We start from the raw sequence: 20850 nt of genomic DNA on the forward strand, positions 1-20850 counted from the left end.
ACCCTGCTAACCCCCCCACACAGTGACCCCTCACCCTGCCAACCCCGCCCCAGTGACCCTTCACCCTGATAACCCCCACAGTGACCCTTCACCCTGCTAACCCCCACACAGTGACCCTTCACCCTGCTAACCCCCAGTGACCCTTCACCCTGCTAACCCCCCCACAGTGACCCTTCACCCTGATAACCCCCCACAGTGACCCTTCACCCTGCTAACCCCCCACAGTGACCCTTCACTCTGCTAACCCCCCACAGTGACCTTTCACCCTGCTAACCCCCCAGTGACCCTTCACCCTGCTAACCCCCCACAGTGACCGTTCACCCTGCTAACCCCCCACAGTGACCTTTCACCCTGCTAACCCCCCACAGTGACCCTTCACTCTGCTAACCCCCCACAGTGACCTTTCACCCTGCTAACCCCCCACAGTGACCCTTCACCCTGCTAACCCCCCACAGTGACCCTTCACCCTGCTAACCCCCCCACAGTGACCCTTCACCCTGCTAACCCCCACAGTGACCCTTCACCCTGCTAACCCCCACACAGTGACCCTTCACCCTGCTAACCCCCACAGTGACCCTTCACCCTGCTAACCCCCCCACAGTGACCCTTCACCCAGTTAACCCCCACAGTGACCCTTCACCGTGCTCACACTGTGCCAGGACACACAGCGCACTGAGACAGATTACCAACACCACTGACCAGCACAGCTGCAACTGAAAAGATTCTGTCAAATGTTTGATCAGCTAAAGGAGGTTCTGGTGTTGAAGCGAGGAGTTTACAGGTGAATGCCGATCGGCCTCTCCGCTTTGGACAGTTTGCGGGTTTGTGAAAAAACAGCAGAATGTTATCGTGTGGTATTTTTGTGGAGCTGAGTCATTGGCTGGTTCAGTAATTAGAATGATCATCTCAGGAAGTGCATTCCATTTTTCAATTGGCCAGTCTGGCAGCATCAAGATTCGATATTGCTGCAACTCTCAGCTCCTGAGTATCACCCACATTGGACAGTGTTACAGTAAAATGTACAATGCCATCAACTGGCACCTTTACCAACTCGCAGCAAGGGACGTGGTCACCGCTCAGTGTATGCTTTGATCGAGGTCATACTTCTCACAGAAGTTGCTGGTGAAGGGGATACAAGTCAGGTACTCACACCAGTGACAGTTAGTAGGATAGACATAGAACCAGATGACCAGAGACGCAGCAAGTCCCATAAAGACCAGGAGGGAGATAATGATCATTATTATCTTTCTGCATTTATCGCCTTGACCAAAGGTTATATACGGTAAAAATGCAAAAGAAAGCAAGAAACCAGCAAGGAATCCAAAGATATGTGCGATATTGTCAATCCATGGCAACAAACCAAAGACAAAGAGAAAAAGAACAATTGTGATTAACTTCATCAAGGCTTTCCACGGTTTCTCCAGAATTGGCCAACTTTGAAACAATTCGACAAAGAGACAGGCCAGAACGCCAAACTGGGCACCTGCTGGGCCAACCTAGGGTGGGAGAAAGATACAACTATTGTTACTGAGCGTTCCTCAAAGACTGGCCTCATATCCAAACCCTGTTTTAATCACTCCAGATTGGTGGCCATTCCTTGAACCCTAAGCTCCACAATTCCTTCCTGAGCTATCTCCAGCACCTCCTCCACTTTGCTTCACCACTTGGTTACCAATAAGATCTCCTGTGGCTGAGTGAGATTTTGTCAGATTACGCTGCAGTGAGGAACATGGGATGTTTCACTGTCAAAGATGCCATAAAAATGCAAGTTGTTGTTGCCATGATGATGGAACATTTTTAAACATCACTTTGCTGTAATTTATCCTGGTCAGAAACAATTGAGAGTTTCTTCTCCAATCCTGGAGAGATATAGCCATTTGTCCCATGGTGATGGGGCGAGCTTCATATCTCACTGCTGTCAATTCACAATCCTATTCTGGTACTTTCCGAAATGTAAATTCTCTCAAACATGACAATAGCTTCATTCCCCTTTGGCTAAATTCCAGTTACCTTTCTGCAATGATTGGCCCTTCGAATAGACATAGTCATGGAGCAAAGGACGGGATATTTCTGATGGAAAAGTTAATAATGACAGGATGTCAGCAGGAGTTGTGAACAACAGCCTTAGTCACAACGCTGGAACTCTGATCAGGCCAGTGTCAGAAACTGAATCCAAAATCCCAGAATAAGGAGCCAAAGGAGTGTGAGCGGGAAGGAGAGCCATTGAGTGGGATTGGAGAGAGTTGAGTGGGATTGGAGGGAGTTGAGTGAGATTGGAGGGGGTTGAGTGAGATTGAAGGAGAGTCGAGTGGGATTGGAGGGGATTGACTGATTGGAGGGAGCTGAGTGGGATTGGAGGAGGGTTGAGTGGGATTGGAGGAGGGTTGAGTGGGATTGGAAGGAGTTCAGTAGGATTAGAGGGGGTTGAGTGTGATTTGAGGGAGTTGATTGGATTGGAGAGGGTTGAGTGGGATTGGAGGAGAGCTGAGTGGGATTGGAGGGGGTTGAGTGGGATTGGAGGGGGTTGAGTGGGATTGGAGGGGGTTGAGTGGGATTGGAGGGGGTTGAGTGGGATTGGAGGGGGTTGAGTGGGATTGGAGGGGGCTGAGTGGCATTGGAGGGGGTTGAGTGGCATTGGAGGGGGTTGAGTGGCATTGGAGGGGGTTGAGTGGCATTGGAGGGGGTTGAGTGGCATTGGAGGGGGTTGAGTGGGAGGGGGTTGAGTGGCATTGGAGGGGGTTGAGTGGCATTGGAGGGGGTTGAGTGGCATTGGAGGGGGTTGAGTGGCATTGGAGGGGGTTGAGTGGCATTGGAGGGGGTTGAGTGGCATTGGAGGGGGTTGAGTGGCATTGGAGGGGGTTGAGTGGCATTGGAGGGGGTTGAGTGGCATTGGAGGGCGTTGAGTGGCATTGGAGGGCGTTGAGTGGCATTGGAGGGCGTTGAGTGGCATTGGAGGGGGTTGAGTGGCATTGGAGGGGGTTGAGTGGGATTGGAGGGGGTTGAGTGGGATTGGAGGGGGTTGAGTGGGATTGGAGGGGGTTGAGTGGGATTGGAGGGGGTTGAGTGGGATTGGAGGGGGTTGAGTGGGATTGGAGGGGGTTGAGTGGGATTGGAGGGGGTTGAGTGGGATTGGAGGGGGTTGAGTGGGATTGGAGGGGGTTGAGTGGGATTGGAGGGGGTTGAGTGGGATTGGAGGGGGTTGAGTGGGATTGGAGGGGGTTGAGTGGGATTGGAGGGGGTTGAGTGGGATTGGAGGGGGTTGAGTGGGATTGGAGGGGGTTGAGTGGGATTGGAGGGGGTTGAGTGGGATTGGAGGGGGTTGAGTGGGATTGGAGGGGGTTGAGTGGGATTGGAGGGGGTTGAGTGGGATTGGAGGGGGTTGAGTGGGATTGGAGGGGGTTGAGTGGGATTGGAGGGGGTTGAGTGGGATTGGAGGGGGTTGAGTGGGATTGGAGGGGGTTGAGTGGGATTGGAGGGGGTTGAGTGGGATTGGAGGGGGTTGAGTGGGATTGGAGGGGGTTGAGTGGGATTGGAGGGGGTTGAGTGGGATTGGAGGGGGTTGAGTGGGATTGGAGGGGGTTGAGTGGGATTGGAGGGGGTTGAGTGGGATTGGAGGGGGTTGAGTGGGATTGGAGGGGGTTGAGTGGGATTGGAGGGGGTTGAGTGGGATTGGAGGGGGTTGAGTGGGATTGGAGGGGGTTGAGTGGGATTGGAGGGGGTTGAGTGGGATTGGACGGGGTTGAGTGGGATTGGAGGGGGTTGAGTGGGATTGGAGGGGGTTGAGTGGGATTGGAGGGGGTTGAGTGGGATTGGAGGGGGTTGAGTGGGATTGGAGGGGGTTGAGTGGGATTGGAGGGGGTTGAGTGGGATTGGAGGGGGTTGAGTGGGATTGGAGGGGGTTGAGTGGGATTGGAGGGGGTTGAGTGGGATTGGAGGGGGTTGAGTGGGATTGGAGGGGGTTGAGTTGGATTGGAGGGAGTTGAGTTGGATTGGAGGGAGTTGAGTTGGATTGGAGGGTGTTGAGTGGGTTTGGAGGGGGTTGAGTGGGATTGGAGGGGGTTGAGTGGGATTGGAGGGGGTTGAGTGGGATTGGAGGGGGTTGAGTGGGATTGGAGGGGGTTGAGTGGGATTGGAGGGGGTTGAGTGGGATTGGAGGGGGTTGAGTGGGATTGGAGGGGGTTGAGTGGGATTGGAGGGGGTTGAGTGGGATTGGAGGGGGTTGAGTGGGTTTGGAGGGGGTTGAGTGGGATTGGAGGGGGTTGAGTGGGATTGGAGGGGGTTGAGTGGGATTGGAGGGGGTTGAGTGGGATTGGAGGGGGTTGAGTGGGATTGGAGGGGGTTGAGTGGGATTGGAGGGGGTTGAGTGGGATTGGAGGGGGTTGAGTGGGATTGGAGGGGGTTGAGTGGGATTGGAGGGGGTTGAGTGGGATTGGAGGGGGTTGAGTGGGATTGGAGGGGGTTGAGTGGGATTGGAGGGGGTTGAGTGGGATTGGAGGGGGTTGAGTGGGATTGGAGGGGGTTGAGTTGGATTGGAGGGAGTTGAGTTGGATTGGAGGGTGTTGAGTGGGTTTGGAGGGGGTTGAGTGGGATTGGAGGGGGTTGAGTGGGATTGGAGGGAGTTGAGTGGGATTTGAGGGAATCAATTTTGAATGTGTGAATTCCTCTGAAGCATGGCAGAGAGTCAGATTTTGGAATTGAGGGTTGTGAGGGAGCGGGTGGTGGGGGAGCGGGTTGTGAGGGGGCGGGTTGTGGGGGAGCGGGTTGTGGGGGAGCGGGTTGTGGGGGAGCGGGTTGTGGGGGAGCGGGTTGTGGGGGAGCGGGTTGTGGGGGAGCGGGTTGTGGGGGAGCGGGTTGTGGGGGAGCGGGTTGTGGGGGAGCGGGTTGTGGGGGAGCGGGTTGTGGGGGAGCGGGTTGTGGGGGAGCGGGTTGTGGGGGAGCGGGTTGTGGGGGAGCGGGTTGTGGGGGAGCGGGTTGTGGGGGAGCGGGTTGTGGGGGAGCGGGTTGTGGGGGAGCGGGTTGTGGGGGAGCGGGTTGTGGGGGAGCGGGTTGTGGGGGAGCGGGTTATGGGGGAGCGGGTTATGGGGGAGCGGGTTATGGGGGAGCGGGTTATGGGGGAGCGGGTTATGGGGGAGCGGGTTATGGGGGAGCGGGTTATGGGGGAGCGGGTTATGGGGGAGCGGGTTGTGAGGGAGCGGGTTATGGGGGAGCGGGTTATGGGGGAGCGGGTTGTGAGGGAGCGGGTTGCGGGGGAGCGGGTTGTGAGGGAGCGGGTTGTGAGGGAGCGGGTTGTGAGGGAGCGGGTTGTGAGGGAGCGGGTTATGGGGGAGCGGGTTGTGAGGGAGCGGGTTATGGGGGAGCGGGTTTTGAGGGAGCGGGTTATGGGGGAATGTTCGCGAACTGTCCATTGGTGTTCCCTCATTTGTAAAGTTGTTCCTCTGATGCAAACCCAAGTAAGATATCCACTGATTGGCCGATCAGAACGCCTCTCTGAATTTCCTCCCTTGTTTATTCCCCACGAGCTGGGGTGTTGCTGAAAACATCTTTTGTTTCTGTCCCTGACACCTACAGGACCCCCTCAACCTCCAGCCCTTAATCCAAACTGCCCGAACATCCCTTCCCTTTCTATCTTTCTGGAATGCAGAAATCTATCGTTTCCAGAAATCCCCCAAAATCTGAATGTGGGAGAATCTCAGGCTGTTCTCAAAGACTCTTTTGTACAGTTTGGGGAAGAGGTTGACTCAGTTCCCAACTCCCTCCGCCCCCCCCCCCCCATTCATCCCAAAGTCATTCCCCTTCTCCAGGTGTGTACCCAGGTGTGTACCCAGGTGTGTAGTAAGAAGTCTCACAACACCAAGTTAAAGTCCAACAGGTTTATTTGGTAGCAAAATCCACTAACTTTCGGAGCGCTGCTCCTTCATCAGATAAGTCTTACCTGACTTACCTGACGAAGGAGCAGCGCTCCGAAAGCTAGTGGATTTCACTACCAAATAAACCTGTTGGACTTTAACCTGGTGTTGTGAGACTTCGTACTGTGTTTACCCCAGTCCAACGCCGTCATCTCCACATCCCAGCTGGAGAACATAGAACATTACAGCGCAGTACAGGCCCTTCGGCCCTCGATGTTGCGCCGACCTGTTAAACCAATCTAAAGCCCATCTAACCTACACTATTCTAATATCATCCATCTGTTTATCCAATAACCATTTAAATGCTCTTGATGTTGGCGAGTCCACTACTGCTGCAGGCAGGGCATTCCACGCCCTTACTACTCTCTGAGTGAAGAACCTACCTCTGACATCTGTCCTATATCTCTCACCCCTCAATTTAAAGCTATGTCCCCTCGTGCTAGCTATCACCATCCGAGAAAAAAGGCTCTCACTATCCACCCTGTCTAATCCTCTGATCATCTTGTATGCCTCTATTAAGTCACCTCTTAACCTTCTTCTCTCTAACGAAAACAACCTCAAGTCCCTCAGCCTTTCCTCATAAGACCTTCCCACCATACCAGGCAACATCCTAGTAAATCTCCTCTGCACCCTTTCCAATGCTTCCACATCCTTCCTATAATGCGGCGACCAGAACTGTACGCAATACTCCAAGTGCGGCTGCACCAGAGTTTTGTACAGCTGCAACATGACCTCCTGGCTCCGAAACTCAATCCCTCTACCAATAAAAGCCAACACTCTGTATGCCTTCTTAACGACCCTATCAACCTGGGTGACAACTTTCAGGGATCTATGCACATGGACACCGAGATCTCTCTGTTCATCCACACTACCAAGTATTTTACCATTAGCCCAGTACTCTGTAATCCTGTTACTCCTTCCAAAGTGAATCACCTCACATTTTTCCGCATTAAACTCCATTTTCCACCTCTCAGCCCAGCACTGCAGCTTATCTATGTCCCTCTGTAACCTGCAACAACCTTCCGCACCGTCTACAACTCCACCAACTTTAGTGTCATCCGCAAATTTACTAACCCATCCTTCCACACCCTCATCCAGGTCATTTATAAAAATGACAAACAGCAGTGGCCCCAAAACTGATCCTTGCGGTACACCACTAGTAACTGAACTCCAGGATGAACATTTCCCATCAACCACCACCCTCTGTCTTCTTACAGCTCGCCAATTCCTGATCCAAACCACTAAATCACCCTCAATCCCATGTGTCCGTATCTTCTGCACTTGCTTACCGTGGGGAACCTTATCAAACGCTTTACTGAAATCCATATACACCACATCAACTGCTTTACCCTCATCCACCTCTTTGGTCACCTTCTCAAAGAACTCAATAAGGTTTGTGAGGCATGATCTACCCTTCACAAAACCATGTTGACTATCCCTAATCAAATTATTCCTTTCTAGATGATTATAAATCCTATCTCCTATAATCCTTTCCAAAACTTTGCCCATAACAGAGGTAAGGCTATAATTACCAGGGTTGTCTCTACTTCCCTTCTTGAACAAGGGGACAACATTTGCTATCCTTCAGTCTTCTGGCACTATTCCTGTAGATAATGACATAAAGATCAAAGCCAAAGGCTCTGCAATCTCCTCCCTAGCCTCCCAGAGAATCCTGGGATAAATCCCATCCAGCCCAGGGGACTTATCTATTTTCACACTTTCCAGAATTGCTAACACCTCCTCCTTATTAACCTCAATCCTGTCTAGTCCAATAGCCTGTATCTCAGTATTCTCCTCGACAACATTGTCTTTTTCCTGCATGAATACTGACGAAAAATATTCATTTAGCGCCTCTCCTATCTCTTCCGACTCCACGCACAACTTCCCACTACTGTCCTTGACTGGTCCTAATCTTACCCGAGTCATTCTTTTACTCCTGACATACCTATAGAAAGCTTTAGGGTTTTCCTTGATCCTACCTGCCAAAGACTTCTCATGAACCCTCCTGGCTTTTCTTAGCTCTCTCTTTAGGTCCTTCCTGGCTAACTTGTAACTCTCAAGCTCCCTAACTGAGCCTTCACGTCTCATCTTTACATAAGTCTCCTTCTTCCTCTTCACAACAGATTCAACTTCTTTAGTAAACCACGGTTCCCTCGCTCGACCACTTCCTCCCTGCCTGACAGGTACATACTTATCAAGGACACGCAGTAGCTGTTCCTTGAACAAGCTCCACATTTCAACTGTGCTCATCCCCTGCAGTTTCCTTCCCCAACCTATGCATCCTAAATCATGCCTAATTGCATCATAATTTCCTTTCCCCCAGCTATAACTCTTACCCTGCAGTATATACCTATTCCTTTCCATCGCCGAATTGTGGTCACTATCACCAAAGTGCTCCCCTACCTCCAAATCTAATACCTGGTCTGGTTCATTACCCAGTACCAAATCCAATGTGGCCTCGCCTCTTGTTGGTCTATCTACATACTGTGTCAGGAAACCCTCCTGCACACATTGGACAAAAACTGACCCATCTAAAGTACTCGAACTATAGCTTTTCCAGTCAATATTTGTAAAGTTAAAGTCCCCCATAACAACTACCCTGTTACTTTCGCTCCTATCCAGAATCATCTTTGCAATCCTTTCCTCTACATCTCTGGAACTTTTCAGAGGCCTATAGAAAACCCCCAACAGGGTGACCTCTCCTTTCCTGTTTCTAACCTCAGCCCATACTACCTCAGTAGACGAGTCCTCATCAAATGTCCTTTCTGCCACCGTAATACTGTCCTTGACTAACAATGCCACACCTCCCCCTCTTTTACCACCTTCCCTGCTCTTACTGAAACATCTAAACCCCGGAACCTGCAACAACCATTCCTGTCCCTGCTCTATCCATGTCTCCGAAATAGCCACAACATCGAAGTCCCAGGTACCAACCCATGCTGCAAGTTCACCCACCTTATTCCGGATGCTCCTGGCATTGAAGTATACACACTTCAAACCACCTTCCTGCCTGCCTGTACACTCCTGTGACTCTGAAACCTTATCCATGACCTCACTACTCTCAACCTCCTGTACACTGGATCTACAATTCAGGTTCCCATCCCCCTGCTGAATTAGTTTCTGCTGAATTAGTTTAAACCCTCCCGAAGAGCATTAGCAAATTTCCCCCCAGGATATTGGTACCCCTCTGGTTCAGGTGTAGACCATCCCGTTTGTAGAGGTCTCACCTACCCCAGAATGAGCCCCAATAGTCCAGCTGTGTACCCAGGTGTGTACCCAGGTGTGTACCCAAATGTGTACCTCTGCTCTGTATGGCAGGACTATTGCGCTTGCCAAGTTGCCGATGATTCCACTCAGGATATAGATGATTGAAATGCGCAGCCAACCTGCCAACTTCTCCAGATCACGTAGGATGGTCATCTGGAAGATCACAGTGAGGAGGCAGTGGATAATCCTGCAGAGAGAGACAGGGTGGAGAGGGTGGGGGAGAGAGACAGAAAGGGGATGGAGAGAGAAATCTATCAGTAAAATACAGCCTCATTCTCCCCTTTCACCAGGACAGCTTTGACATCTCAACCAAAAATAGCAGTGGGGCAGTGGGGGTGGGGGGAGGGTAGTGGGGGCGGTGGGGGCAGCGGGGGGGTGGGACAGCGGGGGGGTGGGACAGGGGGGGGGTGGGACAGGGGGGGGGTGGGACAGGGGGGGGGTGGGACGTGGGGGGGGGGGTGGGACGGCGGGGGTGGGACGGGGGGGGGGTGGGACGGCGGGGGTTGGGGCGGCGGGGGTTGGGGCGGCGGGGGCTGGGGCGGCGGGGGCTGGGGCGGCGGGGGCTGGGGCGGCGGGGGTTGGGGCGGCGGGGGTTGGGGCGGCGGGGGTTGGGGCGGCGGGGGTTGGGGCGGCGGGGGTTGGGGAGGCGGGGGTTGGGGCGGCGGGGGTTGGGGCGGCGGGGGTTGGGGCGGCGGGGGTTGGGGCGGCGGGGGTTGGGGCGGCGGGGGTTGGGGCGGCGGGGGTTGGGGCGGCGGGGGTTGGGGCGGCGGGGGTTGGGGCGGCGGGGGTTGGGGCGGCGGGGGTTGGGGCGGCGGGGGTTGGGGCGGCGGGGGTTGGGGCGGCGGGGGTTGGGGCGGCGGGGGCTGGGGCGGCGGGGGCTGGGGCGGCGGGGGCTGGGGCGGCGGGGGGTGGGGCGGCGGGGGGTGGGGCGGCGGGGGGTGGGGCGGCGGGGGGTGGGGCGGCGGGGGGTGGGGCGGCGGGCGGTGGGGCGGCGGGGGGTGGGGCGGCGGGGGGTGGGGCGGCGGGGGGTGGGGCGGCGGGGGGTGGGGCGGCGGGGGGTGGGGCGGCGGGGGGTGGGGCGGCGGGGGGTGGGGCGGCGGGGGGTGGGGCGGCGGGGGGTGGGGCGGCGGGGGGTGGGGCGGCCGGGGGTGGGGCGGCCGGGGGTGGGGCGGCGGGGGGTGGGGCGGCGGGGGGTGGGGCGGCGGGGGGTGGGGCGGCGGGGGGTGGGGCGGCGGGGGGTGGGGCGGCGGGGGGTGGGGCGGCGGGGGGTGGGGCGGCGGGGGGTGGGGCGGCGGGGGGTGGGGCGGCGGGGGGTGGGGCGGCGGGGGGTGGGGCGGCGGGGGTGGGGCGGCGGGGGGTGGGGCAGCGGGGGGTGGGGCAGCGGGGGGTGGGGCTGCGGGGGGTGGGGCAGCGGGGGGTGGGGCAGCGGGGGGTGGGGCAGCGGGGGGTGGGGCAGCGGGGGGTGGGGCAGTGGGGGGTGGGGCAGTGAAGGGGCAGTGGGGGAGCAGTGGGGGGGGCAGTAGGGGGTGGGGCAGTGGGGGGAGCAGAGGAGGCAGTGAGGGGGGGCAGCGAGGAGGGCAGCGGGGGGGCAGTGGACGGGCAGTGGCGGGGGCAGTGGCTGGGGGAAGAGGGTGGGGCAGTGGGTGGGGCAGTAGGGGTCAGTGGGGGAGAGCAGGGGGGTCAGTGGGTGGAGCAGTGAGTGGGGCAGTGGAGCAGTAGGCGGGTCAAGGGAGCAGTGTGAGGCGCAGTGGAGCAGTGTGGGGGGCAGTGGATGTGGTTGGAGCTGTGGTAAAATCCAGCAGCCTCGCTGTGTTGTGTGAGTGTTTTAAGCTCTTGAACTTTCTTCAAAAACAATTTGAAATCTTGGAAAATCTTTGCTTTTATAAATGTGTCTCAGCTTTAATTTAATCCAAATGAACAAGAAAATGTAATCATTTCAAGAAGTACTTTGAATAACATGAGCTGTACAGGGATTGGTCTGTACTTTATTGAATTATTGATTCAGTTGATGGACTCTCTCAATTTTTAATTGTGTTTACGCCATCTGTGCGGCTTGGGTCACTGTCTGTGTGGAATCTGCACGTTCTCCCCATGTCTGCGTGGGTTTCCTCCGGGTGCTCCGGGTCCCTCCCACAGTCCAAAGACGTGCGGGTTAGGTGGATTGGCTATGCTAAATTGACCCTAGTGTCAGGGGGAATTAGCCAGGGTAAATATGTGAGGTTACGGGGATAGGGCCTGGATGGGATTGTGATTGGTACAGATTCGATGGGCTGAATGGCCTCTTTCTGCACTGCAGGGATTCAATGATTCTATTCTACTCTATGACTGTGTGGCTGAATATATTACTGGATTGCGACTGGTTAATCAAGTTTACTTTTCACTATATTTTGAGGCCTTTCTGACACAGTTTCTGCTGTTAGTCACGTCCAATCCAGATTGCGCACCTATGATTTTAACAGGGGTTAAATGAGAGGTGGATATTCAGCGAGACCTTGGAGTCCTCGTGCATCAGTCGCTGAAAGTAAGCGTGCAGGTACAACAGGCAGTAAAGAAGGCAAATGGTATGTTGGCCTTCATAGCGAGAGGATTTGTGTATAGGGATAGGGATGTTTTATTGCAATTGTATCAAGCCCTTTGTTTCGAGTGGAGCAAGCTGAGAGGAGGGACTTGTGGAGGAAGCTTTTTACTGGTTTTCTTGCTGTATCTGATTTTTAGCGGGGTTTTTGTTTTTAAAAGTTTATTATTTTTAACGGTAAAAGCGGGGTGACCTGGGAAGGGGTCATTTAGCGCGCGAGGTTTTAAAAGGCAGGCTGCACTATTCAGCGGGCAGCTTTGTAGTGGGTAGGGGCAGCGAGGTGAGCAGGCAGCAGAGTGAGAGCTGAAGGGCTTTGGCTCAACGGGCTTAGGGGGAAACGGGCGAGGGAGGGTACGTTTAAAGAAAAAAAAAATTTTTTTTTGTTTTTCAACTTTTAAATCTTAGTTCTTTCCCTGTGGAATCTGAGGAAAAGGGGCATTATGAATGTGAAGCCAGTTTGCTGTTCTCAGTGCCGGATGTGGGAGGTCGTGGAGTCTCCTAGTCTCCTAGAAGTGCATATCTGCGCCAGGTGCGTCGAGCTGCGGCCCCTAAGGGACCGAGTTAGGGAGCTGGAGCTGCAGCTCGATGACCTTCGTCTGGTCAGGGAAAACGAGGAGGTGATAGATAGGAGTTATGGGCAGGTGGTCACACCGGGGCCACAAGAAGCAGGCAAGTGGGTCACAGTCAGGAAAGGAAAAAGTCAGGTGGTAGAGAGTACCCCAGTGGTTGTGCCTCTTAAAAATAAGTACTCTTGTTTGAGTACTGTTGGGGTGGACGGCCCACCTGGTGGAAGCAGCAGTGGTCGTGCCTCCGGCGTGGAGTCCGGCCTTGTAGCACAGAAGGGTAAGGAAAGGAGGAGGAAGACGGTGGTGATCGGGGACTCTACAGTGAGGGGGTCAGACAGGCGTTTTTGTGGAGGAAGTCGAGAAACGCAGATGGTGGTTTGCCTTCCTGGTGCCGGGATCAGGGATCCCTCTGACCGTATCCAAGAAATCCTGAAATCATAGAAATCATAGAAACCCTGCAGTACAGAAAGAGGCCATTCGGCCCATCGAGTCTGCACCGACCACAATCCCACCCAAGCCCTACCCCCATATCCCTACATATTTACCAACTAATCCCTCTAATCTACACAGATGGTCACTAAGGGCAATTTTTAGCATGGCCAATCAACCTAATCAGCACATCTTTGGACTGTGGGAGGAAACTGGAGCACCCGGAGGAAACCCACACAGACACGAGGAGAATGTGCAAACTCCGCACAGACGGTGACCCAAGCCAGGAATCGAACCCAGGTCCCTGGCGCTGTGAGGCAGCAGCGCTAACCACTGTGCCACAGTGCCGCCCACCTGGTGCAAGTGGGAGGGAGAGGAGCCAGAGGTCGTGGTGCATACTGTTACCACTGGTATAGGCAGGAAAGGGGAAGGGGTTATGAAAGGAGAATATAGGAAGTTAGGTAGGGAGTTAAGAAGAAGGAACGCTAAGGTAGTAATCTCGGGATTGCTGCCTGTGCCACGAGACAGTGAGGGAAGGAATGGAATAAGGTGGAGGATAAATGCGTGGCTGAGGGATTGGAGCAGGGGTCAGGGATTCAGGTTCCTGGATCATTGGGAGCTCTTTAGGGGCAGGTGCGACCTGTACAAAAAGGACGGGTTTCATTTAATTCCGGGGGGGGGACCAATATCCTGGCGGGAAGGTTTGCTAAGGCTACTGGGGAGTGTTTAAACTAGAATGTTGGGGGGTGGGAATCAAAATGAGGTGACTGGGAGAGAGGAGGTTAGCTTAAAAATAAAAGGGGCTTGGAGACAGTGTGAGAGGGAGGATAGGCAGGTGAAGGGGAAGGGGAGCGCTCAGACCGAAGGGTTGAGATGTGTGTATTTTAACACAAGGAGTGTAGTGAACAAAATGGATGAGCTTAGAGCGTGGATCACTACTTGGAAGTGTGATGTGGTGGCCATTACAGAGACTTGGTTATCTCAGGGACAGGACTGGATACTTCAAGTGCCGGGTTTCAGATGTTTCAGAACATAGAACATAGAACATAGAACATTACAGCGCAGAACAGGCCCTTCGGCCCACGATGTTGCACCGACCAGTTAAAAAAAAAACTGTGACCCTCCAACCTAACCAATTTCTTTTCGTCCATGAACCTATCTACGGATCTCTTAAACGCCCCCAAACTAGGTGCATTTACAACTGATGCTGGCAGGGCATTCCAATCCCTCACCACCCTCTGGGTAAAGAACCTACCCCTGACATCGGTTCTATAACTACCCCCCCTCAATTTAAAGCCATGCCCCCTCGTGCTGGATTTCTCCATCAGAGGAAAAAGGCTATCACTATCCACCCTATCTAAACCTCTAATCATCTTATATGTTTCAATAAGATCCCCTCTTAGCCGCCGCCTTTCCAGCGAAAACAATCCCAAATCCCTCAGCCTCTCCTCATAGGATCTCCCCTCCATACCAGGCAACATCCTGGTAAACCTCCTCTGCACCCTCTCCAAAGCCCCCACATCCTTCCTGTAATGTGGGGACCAGAACTGCACACAGTACTCCAAGTGCGGCCGCACCAGAGTTGTGTACAGTTGCAACATAACGCTACGACTCCTAAATTCAATCCCCCTACCAATAAACGCCAAGACACCATATGCCTTCTTAACAACCTTATCTACTTGATTCCCAACTTTCAGGGATCTATGCACACATACACCTAGATTCCTCTGCTCCTCCACACTATTCAAAGTCCTCCCGTTAGCCCTATACTCAACACATCTGTTATTCCTACCAAAGTGAATTACCTCACACTTCTCCGCATTAAACTCCATCCGCCACCTCTCGGCCCAACTTTGCAACCTGTCTAAGTCTTCCTGCAAACTACGACACCCTTCCTCACTGTCTACCACACCACCGACTTTGGTGTCATCAGCAAATTTGCTAATCCACCCAACTATACCCTCATCCAGATCATTAATAAATATTACAAACAGCAGTGGCCCCAAAACAGATCCCGGTTAGGGTTAGGGTTAGGGTTAGGGTTAGGGTTAGGGTTAGAAGGGACAGGGAAGGAGGCAAAAGAGGTGGGGAGTGGCACTGTTGATCAGGGATAGTGTCACGGCTGTAGAAAAGATGGATGCCACAGAGGGATTGTCTACGGAATCTCTGTGGGTGGAGGTTCGCAACAGGAAGGGGTCAATAACTTTACTGGCTGTTTTCTATAGGCCGCCCAATAGTAGCAGAGATGTGGAGGAGCAGATTGGGAAGCAGATCCTGGAGAGATGTGATAATAACAGAGTGGTCGTGATGGGAGATTTTAATTTCCCAAATATCGATTGGAATATCCCTAGGGTAAGTGGTTTAGATGGGGAGGAGTTTGTTAGGTGTGTTCAGGAGGGCTTCCTGACACAGTATGTGGATAAGCCTACAAGAGGAGAGGCTGTACTTGATTTGGTATTAGGGAATGAACCTGGACAGGTGTCAGATCTCTCAGTGGGGGAGCATTTTGGGGATAGTGATCATAACTCTATCTCCTTTACATTAGCATTGGAGAGAGATAGGATCAGTCAAGCGAGGAAAGTGTTTATTTGGAGTAAGGGCAATTATGAGGCTATTAGGCAGGAAATTAGAGGCATAAATTGGAAGGAGGTTTTCTCAGGGAAATGTACAGAAGAAATGTGGCAAATTTTCAAGGAAAATTTGTCTGGAGCTCTACACAGCAACGTTCCAATGAGACAGGGGAGTTATGGTAAGTCACAGGAACCATGGTGCACGAAAGCTGTAACGAATTTAGTCAAGAAGAAAAGAAAAGCCTACAAAAGGTTCAGGGAGCTAGGTAATGTTAGAAATCTAGAAGAGTATACGACTAGTAGGAAGGAACTTAAGAGGGAAATTAGAAGAGCAAGAAGGGGTCATGAGAAGGCCTTGGCAGACAGGATAAAGGAAAATCCCAAGGAATTCTACAAGTATGTTAAGAGCAAGAAGATAAGATGTGAAGGAGTAGGACCTATCAAATGTGACGGTGGGAAAGTCTGTATAGAACCGGTAGAAATGGCAGAGGTACTCAATGAATACTTTACTTCAGTATTCACAGTGGAAAAGGATCTTGGTAGTTGCAGTGCAGACTTGCAGTGGACTGAGAAGATTGAGCGTGTGGACATTAGGAAAGAGGATGTGTTGGAGCTGTTGAAAAGCATCAAGTTAGATAAATCGCCGGGACTGGATGGGATGTACCCCAGGTTACTGTGGGAGGCGAGGGAAGAGATTGCTGGTCCTCTGGCAATGATCTTTGCATCGTCAATGGAGATGGGAGAGGTTCCGGAGGATTGGAGGATGGCGGATGTGGTTCCGTTATTCAAGAAAGGGAGAAGAGATAGCCCAGGAAATTATAGACCGGTGAGTCTAACCTCAGTGGTTGGTAAGTTGATGGAGAAGATCCTGAGAGGCAGCATTTATGAACATTTGGAAAGGAATAGTATGATCAGAAGTAGCCAGCACGGCTTTGTCCGAGGCAGATCATGCCTTACGAGTCTGATTGAGTTTTTTGAAGATGTGACTAGACACATAGATGGGGGAAGAACGGTAGATGTGGTTTATATGGATTTCAGTAAGGCGTTTGATAGGGTGCCCCATGCAAGGCTCATTGAGAAAGTGAAGGGGCATGGATACAAGGGGACATTGAACATAGAACATAGAACATAGAACATTACAGCGCAGAACAGGCCCTTCGGCCCACGATGTTGCACCGACCAGTTAAAAAAAAAAACTGTGACCCTCCAACCTAAACCAATTTCTTTTCGTCCATGAACCTATCTACGGATCTCTTAAACGCCCCCAAACTAGGCGCATTTACTACTGATGCTGGCAGGGCATTCCAATCCCTCACCACCCTCTGGGTAAAGAACCTACCCCTGACATCGGTTCTATAACTACCCCCCCTCAATTTAAAGCCATGCCCCCTCGTGCTGGATTTCTCCATCAGAGGAAAAAGGCTATCACTATCCACCCTATCTAAACCTCTAATCATCTTATATGTTTCAATAAGATCCCCTCTTAGCCGCCGCCTTTCCAGCGAAAACAATCCCAAATCCCTCAGCCTCTCCTCATAGGATCTCCCCTCCATACCAGGCAACATCCTGGTAAACCTCCTCTGCACCCTCTCCAAAGCCCCCACATCCTTCCTGTAATGTGGGGACCAGAACTGCACACAGTACTCCAAGTGCGGCCGCACCAGAGTTGTGTACAGTTGCAACATAACGCTACGACTCCTAAATTCAATCCCCCTACCAATAAACGCCAAGACACCATATGCCTTCTTAACAACCTTATCTACTTGATTCCCAACTTTCAGGGATCTATGCACACATACACCTAGATCCCTCTGCTCCTCCACACTATTCAAAGTCCTCCCGTTAGCCCTATACTCAACACATCTGTTATTCCTACCAAAGTGAATTACCTCACACTTCTCCGCATTAAACTCCACCCGCCACCTCTCGGCCCAACTTTGCAACCTGTCTAAGTCTTCCTGCAAACTACGACACCCTTCCTCACTGTCTACCACACCACCGACTTTGGTGTCATCAGCAAATTTGCTAATCCACCCAACTATACCCTCATCCAGATCATTAATAAATATTACAAACAGCAGTGGCCCCAAAGTGGCCTTGTGGATTCAGAACTGGCTTGCCCACAGAAGGCAAAGAGTGGTTGTAGATGGGTCTTTTTCAGCATGGAGGTCGAACACCAGTGGAGTGCCCCAGGGATCTGTTCTGGGACCCTTGCTTTTTGTGATTTTTATAAATGACCTGGATGAGGAAGTGGAAGGATGGGTTGGCAAGTTTCTGATGACACAAAGGTTGGTGGGGTTGTGGATAGTGTAGAGGGATGTCAGCAGTTGCAACGAGACATAGATAAGATGCAAGACTGGGCGGAGAAGTGGCAGATGGACTTCAACCCAGATAAGTGTGTGGTGGTTCATTTTGGCAGGTCGAATAGGATGAAAGAATATAATATTAAGGGTAAGACGCTTGGCAGTGTGGAAGATCAGAAGGATCTTGGGGTCCGGGTTCATAGGACGCTCAAAGCAGCACCGCAGGTAGAGGCTGTGGTTAAGAAGGCGTATGGAATACTGACCTTCATCAATAGAGGAATTGAGTTTAGAAATCGGGAGATAATGCTGCAGCTGTATAGGACCCTGGTCAGACCCCACCTGGAGTACTGTGCCCAGTTCTGGTCGCCTCATTACAGAAAGGATGTGGAAGCCATAGAAAGGGTGCAGAGGAGATTTACAAGGATGTTGCCTGGATTAGGTGGCATGCCTTATGAGGATATGTTGAGAGAGCTAGGTCTTTTCTCCTTGGAGAAGCGAAGGATGAGAGGTGACCTGATAGAGGTGTATAAGATGTTGAGAGGTATTGATAGAGTGGATTCTCAGAAGCTTTTACCCTGGGCTGAAATGGTTGCCATAAGAGGTCACAGGTTTAGGGTGCTGGGGAGTAGGTACAGAGGAGATGTTAGGGGTAGGTTTTTCACTCAGAGGGTGTGTGGAATCGGCTGCCGGAGGCGGATTCGATAGGGTCTTTTAAGAGACTTTTGGATAAGTTCATGGAAGTTAGTAAGATAGAGGGTTATAGGTAAGCAGAGTAGATAGGGACATGTTCGGCGCAACTTGTGGGCCGAAGGGCCTGTTTGCGCTGTAGCTTTTCTATGTTCTATGTATAGGGCATTGGTGAGGCCACACCTGGAGTATTGTGTACATGGCCAATCCATCTAACCTCATAGAGGTTTCCAGCATGGAAACAGGCCTTTCGGCCCAACTTGTTCACTTTTTACCAATAAGCGAGTCCCAATTGCCCGCATTTGGCCCATATCCCTCTATACCCATTGTCCCCATGTAACTATCTAAATGCTTTTTAAAAGACAAAATTGTACCCGCCTCTACTACTACCTCTGGCAGCTTGTTCCAGACACTCACCACCCTCTGTGTGAAAAAATTGCCCCTCGGGACCCTTTTGCATCTCTCATCTCTCACCTTAAACCTATGCCCTCTAGTTTTAGACTCCCCTACCTTTGGGAAAAGAGGTTAACTATCTAGCTGATCTTTGCCCCTCATTATTTTATAGACCTCTATAAGATCACCCCTCAGCTTCCTACGCTCCAGTGACAAAAGTCCCAGTCTATCCAGCCTCTCCTTATAACTCAAGGAATGTTTGTCTGGAGCTCTGCATGACAACGTTCCGATGAGACAGGGGGGTGTTGGTAGGGTACGGGAACCGTGGTGCACGAAGGTTGTGATGAACCTGGTGAATAAGAAAAGAGAGGCGTACAGAAGGTTCAGAGAGCTAGGAGGTGTTAAGGATTTAGAGGAGTATACGGGATGTAGGAAGGAGCTTAAGAAGGAAATTAGGAGAGCGAGAAGGGGTCATGAGAAGGCCTTGGCAGACAGGATAAAGGAAAATCCCAAGGAATTCTACAAGTATGTTAAGAGCAAGAAGATAAGATGTGAAGGAGTAGGACCTATCAAATGTGACGGTGGGAAAGTCTGTATAGAACCGGTAGAAATGGCAGAGGTACTCAATGAATACTTTACTTCAGTATTCACAGTGGAAAAGGATCTTGGTAGTTGCAGTGCAGACTTGCAGTGGACTGAGAAGATTGAGCGTGTGGACATTAGGAAAGAGGATGTGTTGGAGCTGTTGAAAAGCATCAAGTTAGATAAATCGCCGGGACTGGATGGGATGTACCCCAGGTTACTGTGGGAGGCGAGGGAAGAGATTGCTGGTCCTCTGGCAATGATCTTTGCATCGTCAATGGAGATGGGAGAGGTTCCGGAGGATTGGAGGATGGCGGATGTGGTTCCGTTATTCAAGAAAGGGAGAAGAGATAGCCCAGGAAATTATAGACCGGTGAGTCTAACCTCAGTGGTTGGTAAGTTGATGGAGAAGATCCTGAGAGGCAGCATTTATGAACATTTGGAAAGGAATAGTATGATCAGAAGTAGCCAGCACGGCTTTGTCCGAGGCAGATCATGCCTTACGAGTCTGATTGAGTTTTTTGAAGATGTGACTAGACACATAGATGGGGGAAGAACGGTAGATGTGGTTTATATGGATTTCAGTAAGGCGTTTGATAGGGTGCCCCATGCAAGGCTCATTGAGAAAGTGAAGGGGCATGGATACAAGGGGACATTGAACATAGAACATAGAACATAGAACATTACAGCGCAGAACAGGCCCTTCGGCCCACGATGTTGCACCGACCAGTTAAAAAAAAAAACTGTGACCCTCCAACCTAAACCAATTTCTTTTCGTCCATGAACCTATCTACGGATCTCTTAAACGCCCCCAAACTAGGCGCATTTACTACTGATGCTGGCAGGGCATTCCAATCCCTCACCACCCTCTGGGTAAAGAACCTACCCCTGACATCGGTTCTATAACTACCCCCCCTCAATTTAAAGCCATGCCCCCTCGTGCTGGATTTCTCCATCAGAGGAAAAAGGCTATCACTATCCACCCTATCTAAACCTCTAATCATCTTATATGTTTCAATAAGATCCCCTCTTAGCCGCCGCCTTTCCAGCGAAAACAATCCCAAATCCCTCAGCCTCTCCTCATAGGATCTCCCCTCCATACCAGGCAACATCCTGGTAAACCTCCTCTGCACCCTCTCCAAAGCCCCCACATCCTTCCTGTAATGTGGGGACCAGAACTGCACACAGTACTCCAAGTGCGGCCGCACCAGAGTTGTGTACAGTTGCAACATAACGCTACGACTCCTAAATTCAATCCCCCTACCAATAAACGCCAAGACACCATATGCCTTCTTAACAACCTTATCTACTTGATTCCCAACTTTCAGGGATCTATGCACACATACACCTAGATCCCTCTGCTCCTCCACACTATTCAAAGTCCTCCCGTTAGCCCTATACTCAACACATCTGTTATTCCTACCAAAGTGAATTACCTCACACTTCTCCGCATTAAACTCCATCCGCCACCTCTCGGCCCAACTTTGCAACCTGTCTAAGTCTTCCTGCAAACTACGACACCCTTCCTCACTGTCTACCACACCACCGACTTTGGTGTCATCAGCAAATTTG

General features: G+C 52.0%; 1 protein-coding gene across 1 annotated transcript in view; it reads right to left on the reverse strand.

The window, feature by feature from the left end:
- Window positions 1-977: 977 nt before the first annotated feature.
- Window positions 978-20850, reverse strand: part of LOC144502070 (inactive rhomboid protein 2-like) — a 117249-nt gene continuing 97376 nt past the window's right edge. Inside the window, exons 15-16 of the mRNA XM_078226077.1 lie at window positions 9207-9360; window positions 978-1496 (exon numbers count right to left, since the gene is read on the reverse strand). Coding sequence (XP_078082203.1) covers window positions 1077-1496; window positions 9207-9360 — 574 coding nt within the window. The 3' untranslated portion in view covers window positions 978-1076. The remainder of the gene's footprint in view (window positions 1497-9206; window positions 9361-20850) is intronic.

Source organism: Mustelus asterias, chromosome 12, assembly GCF_964213995.1.
Source record: "Mustelus asterias chromosome 12, sMusAst1.hap1.1, whole genome shotgun sequence".
NCBI lineage: Eukaryota > Metazoa > Chordata > Chondrichthyes > Carcharhiniformes > Triakidae > Mustelus > Mustelus asterias.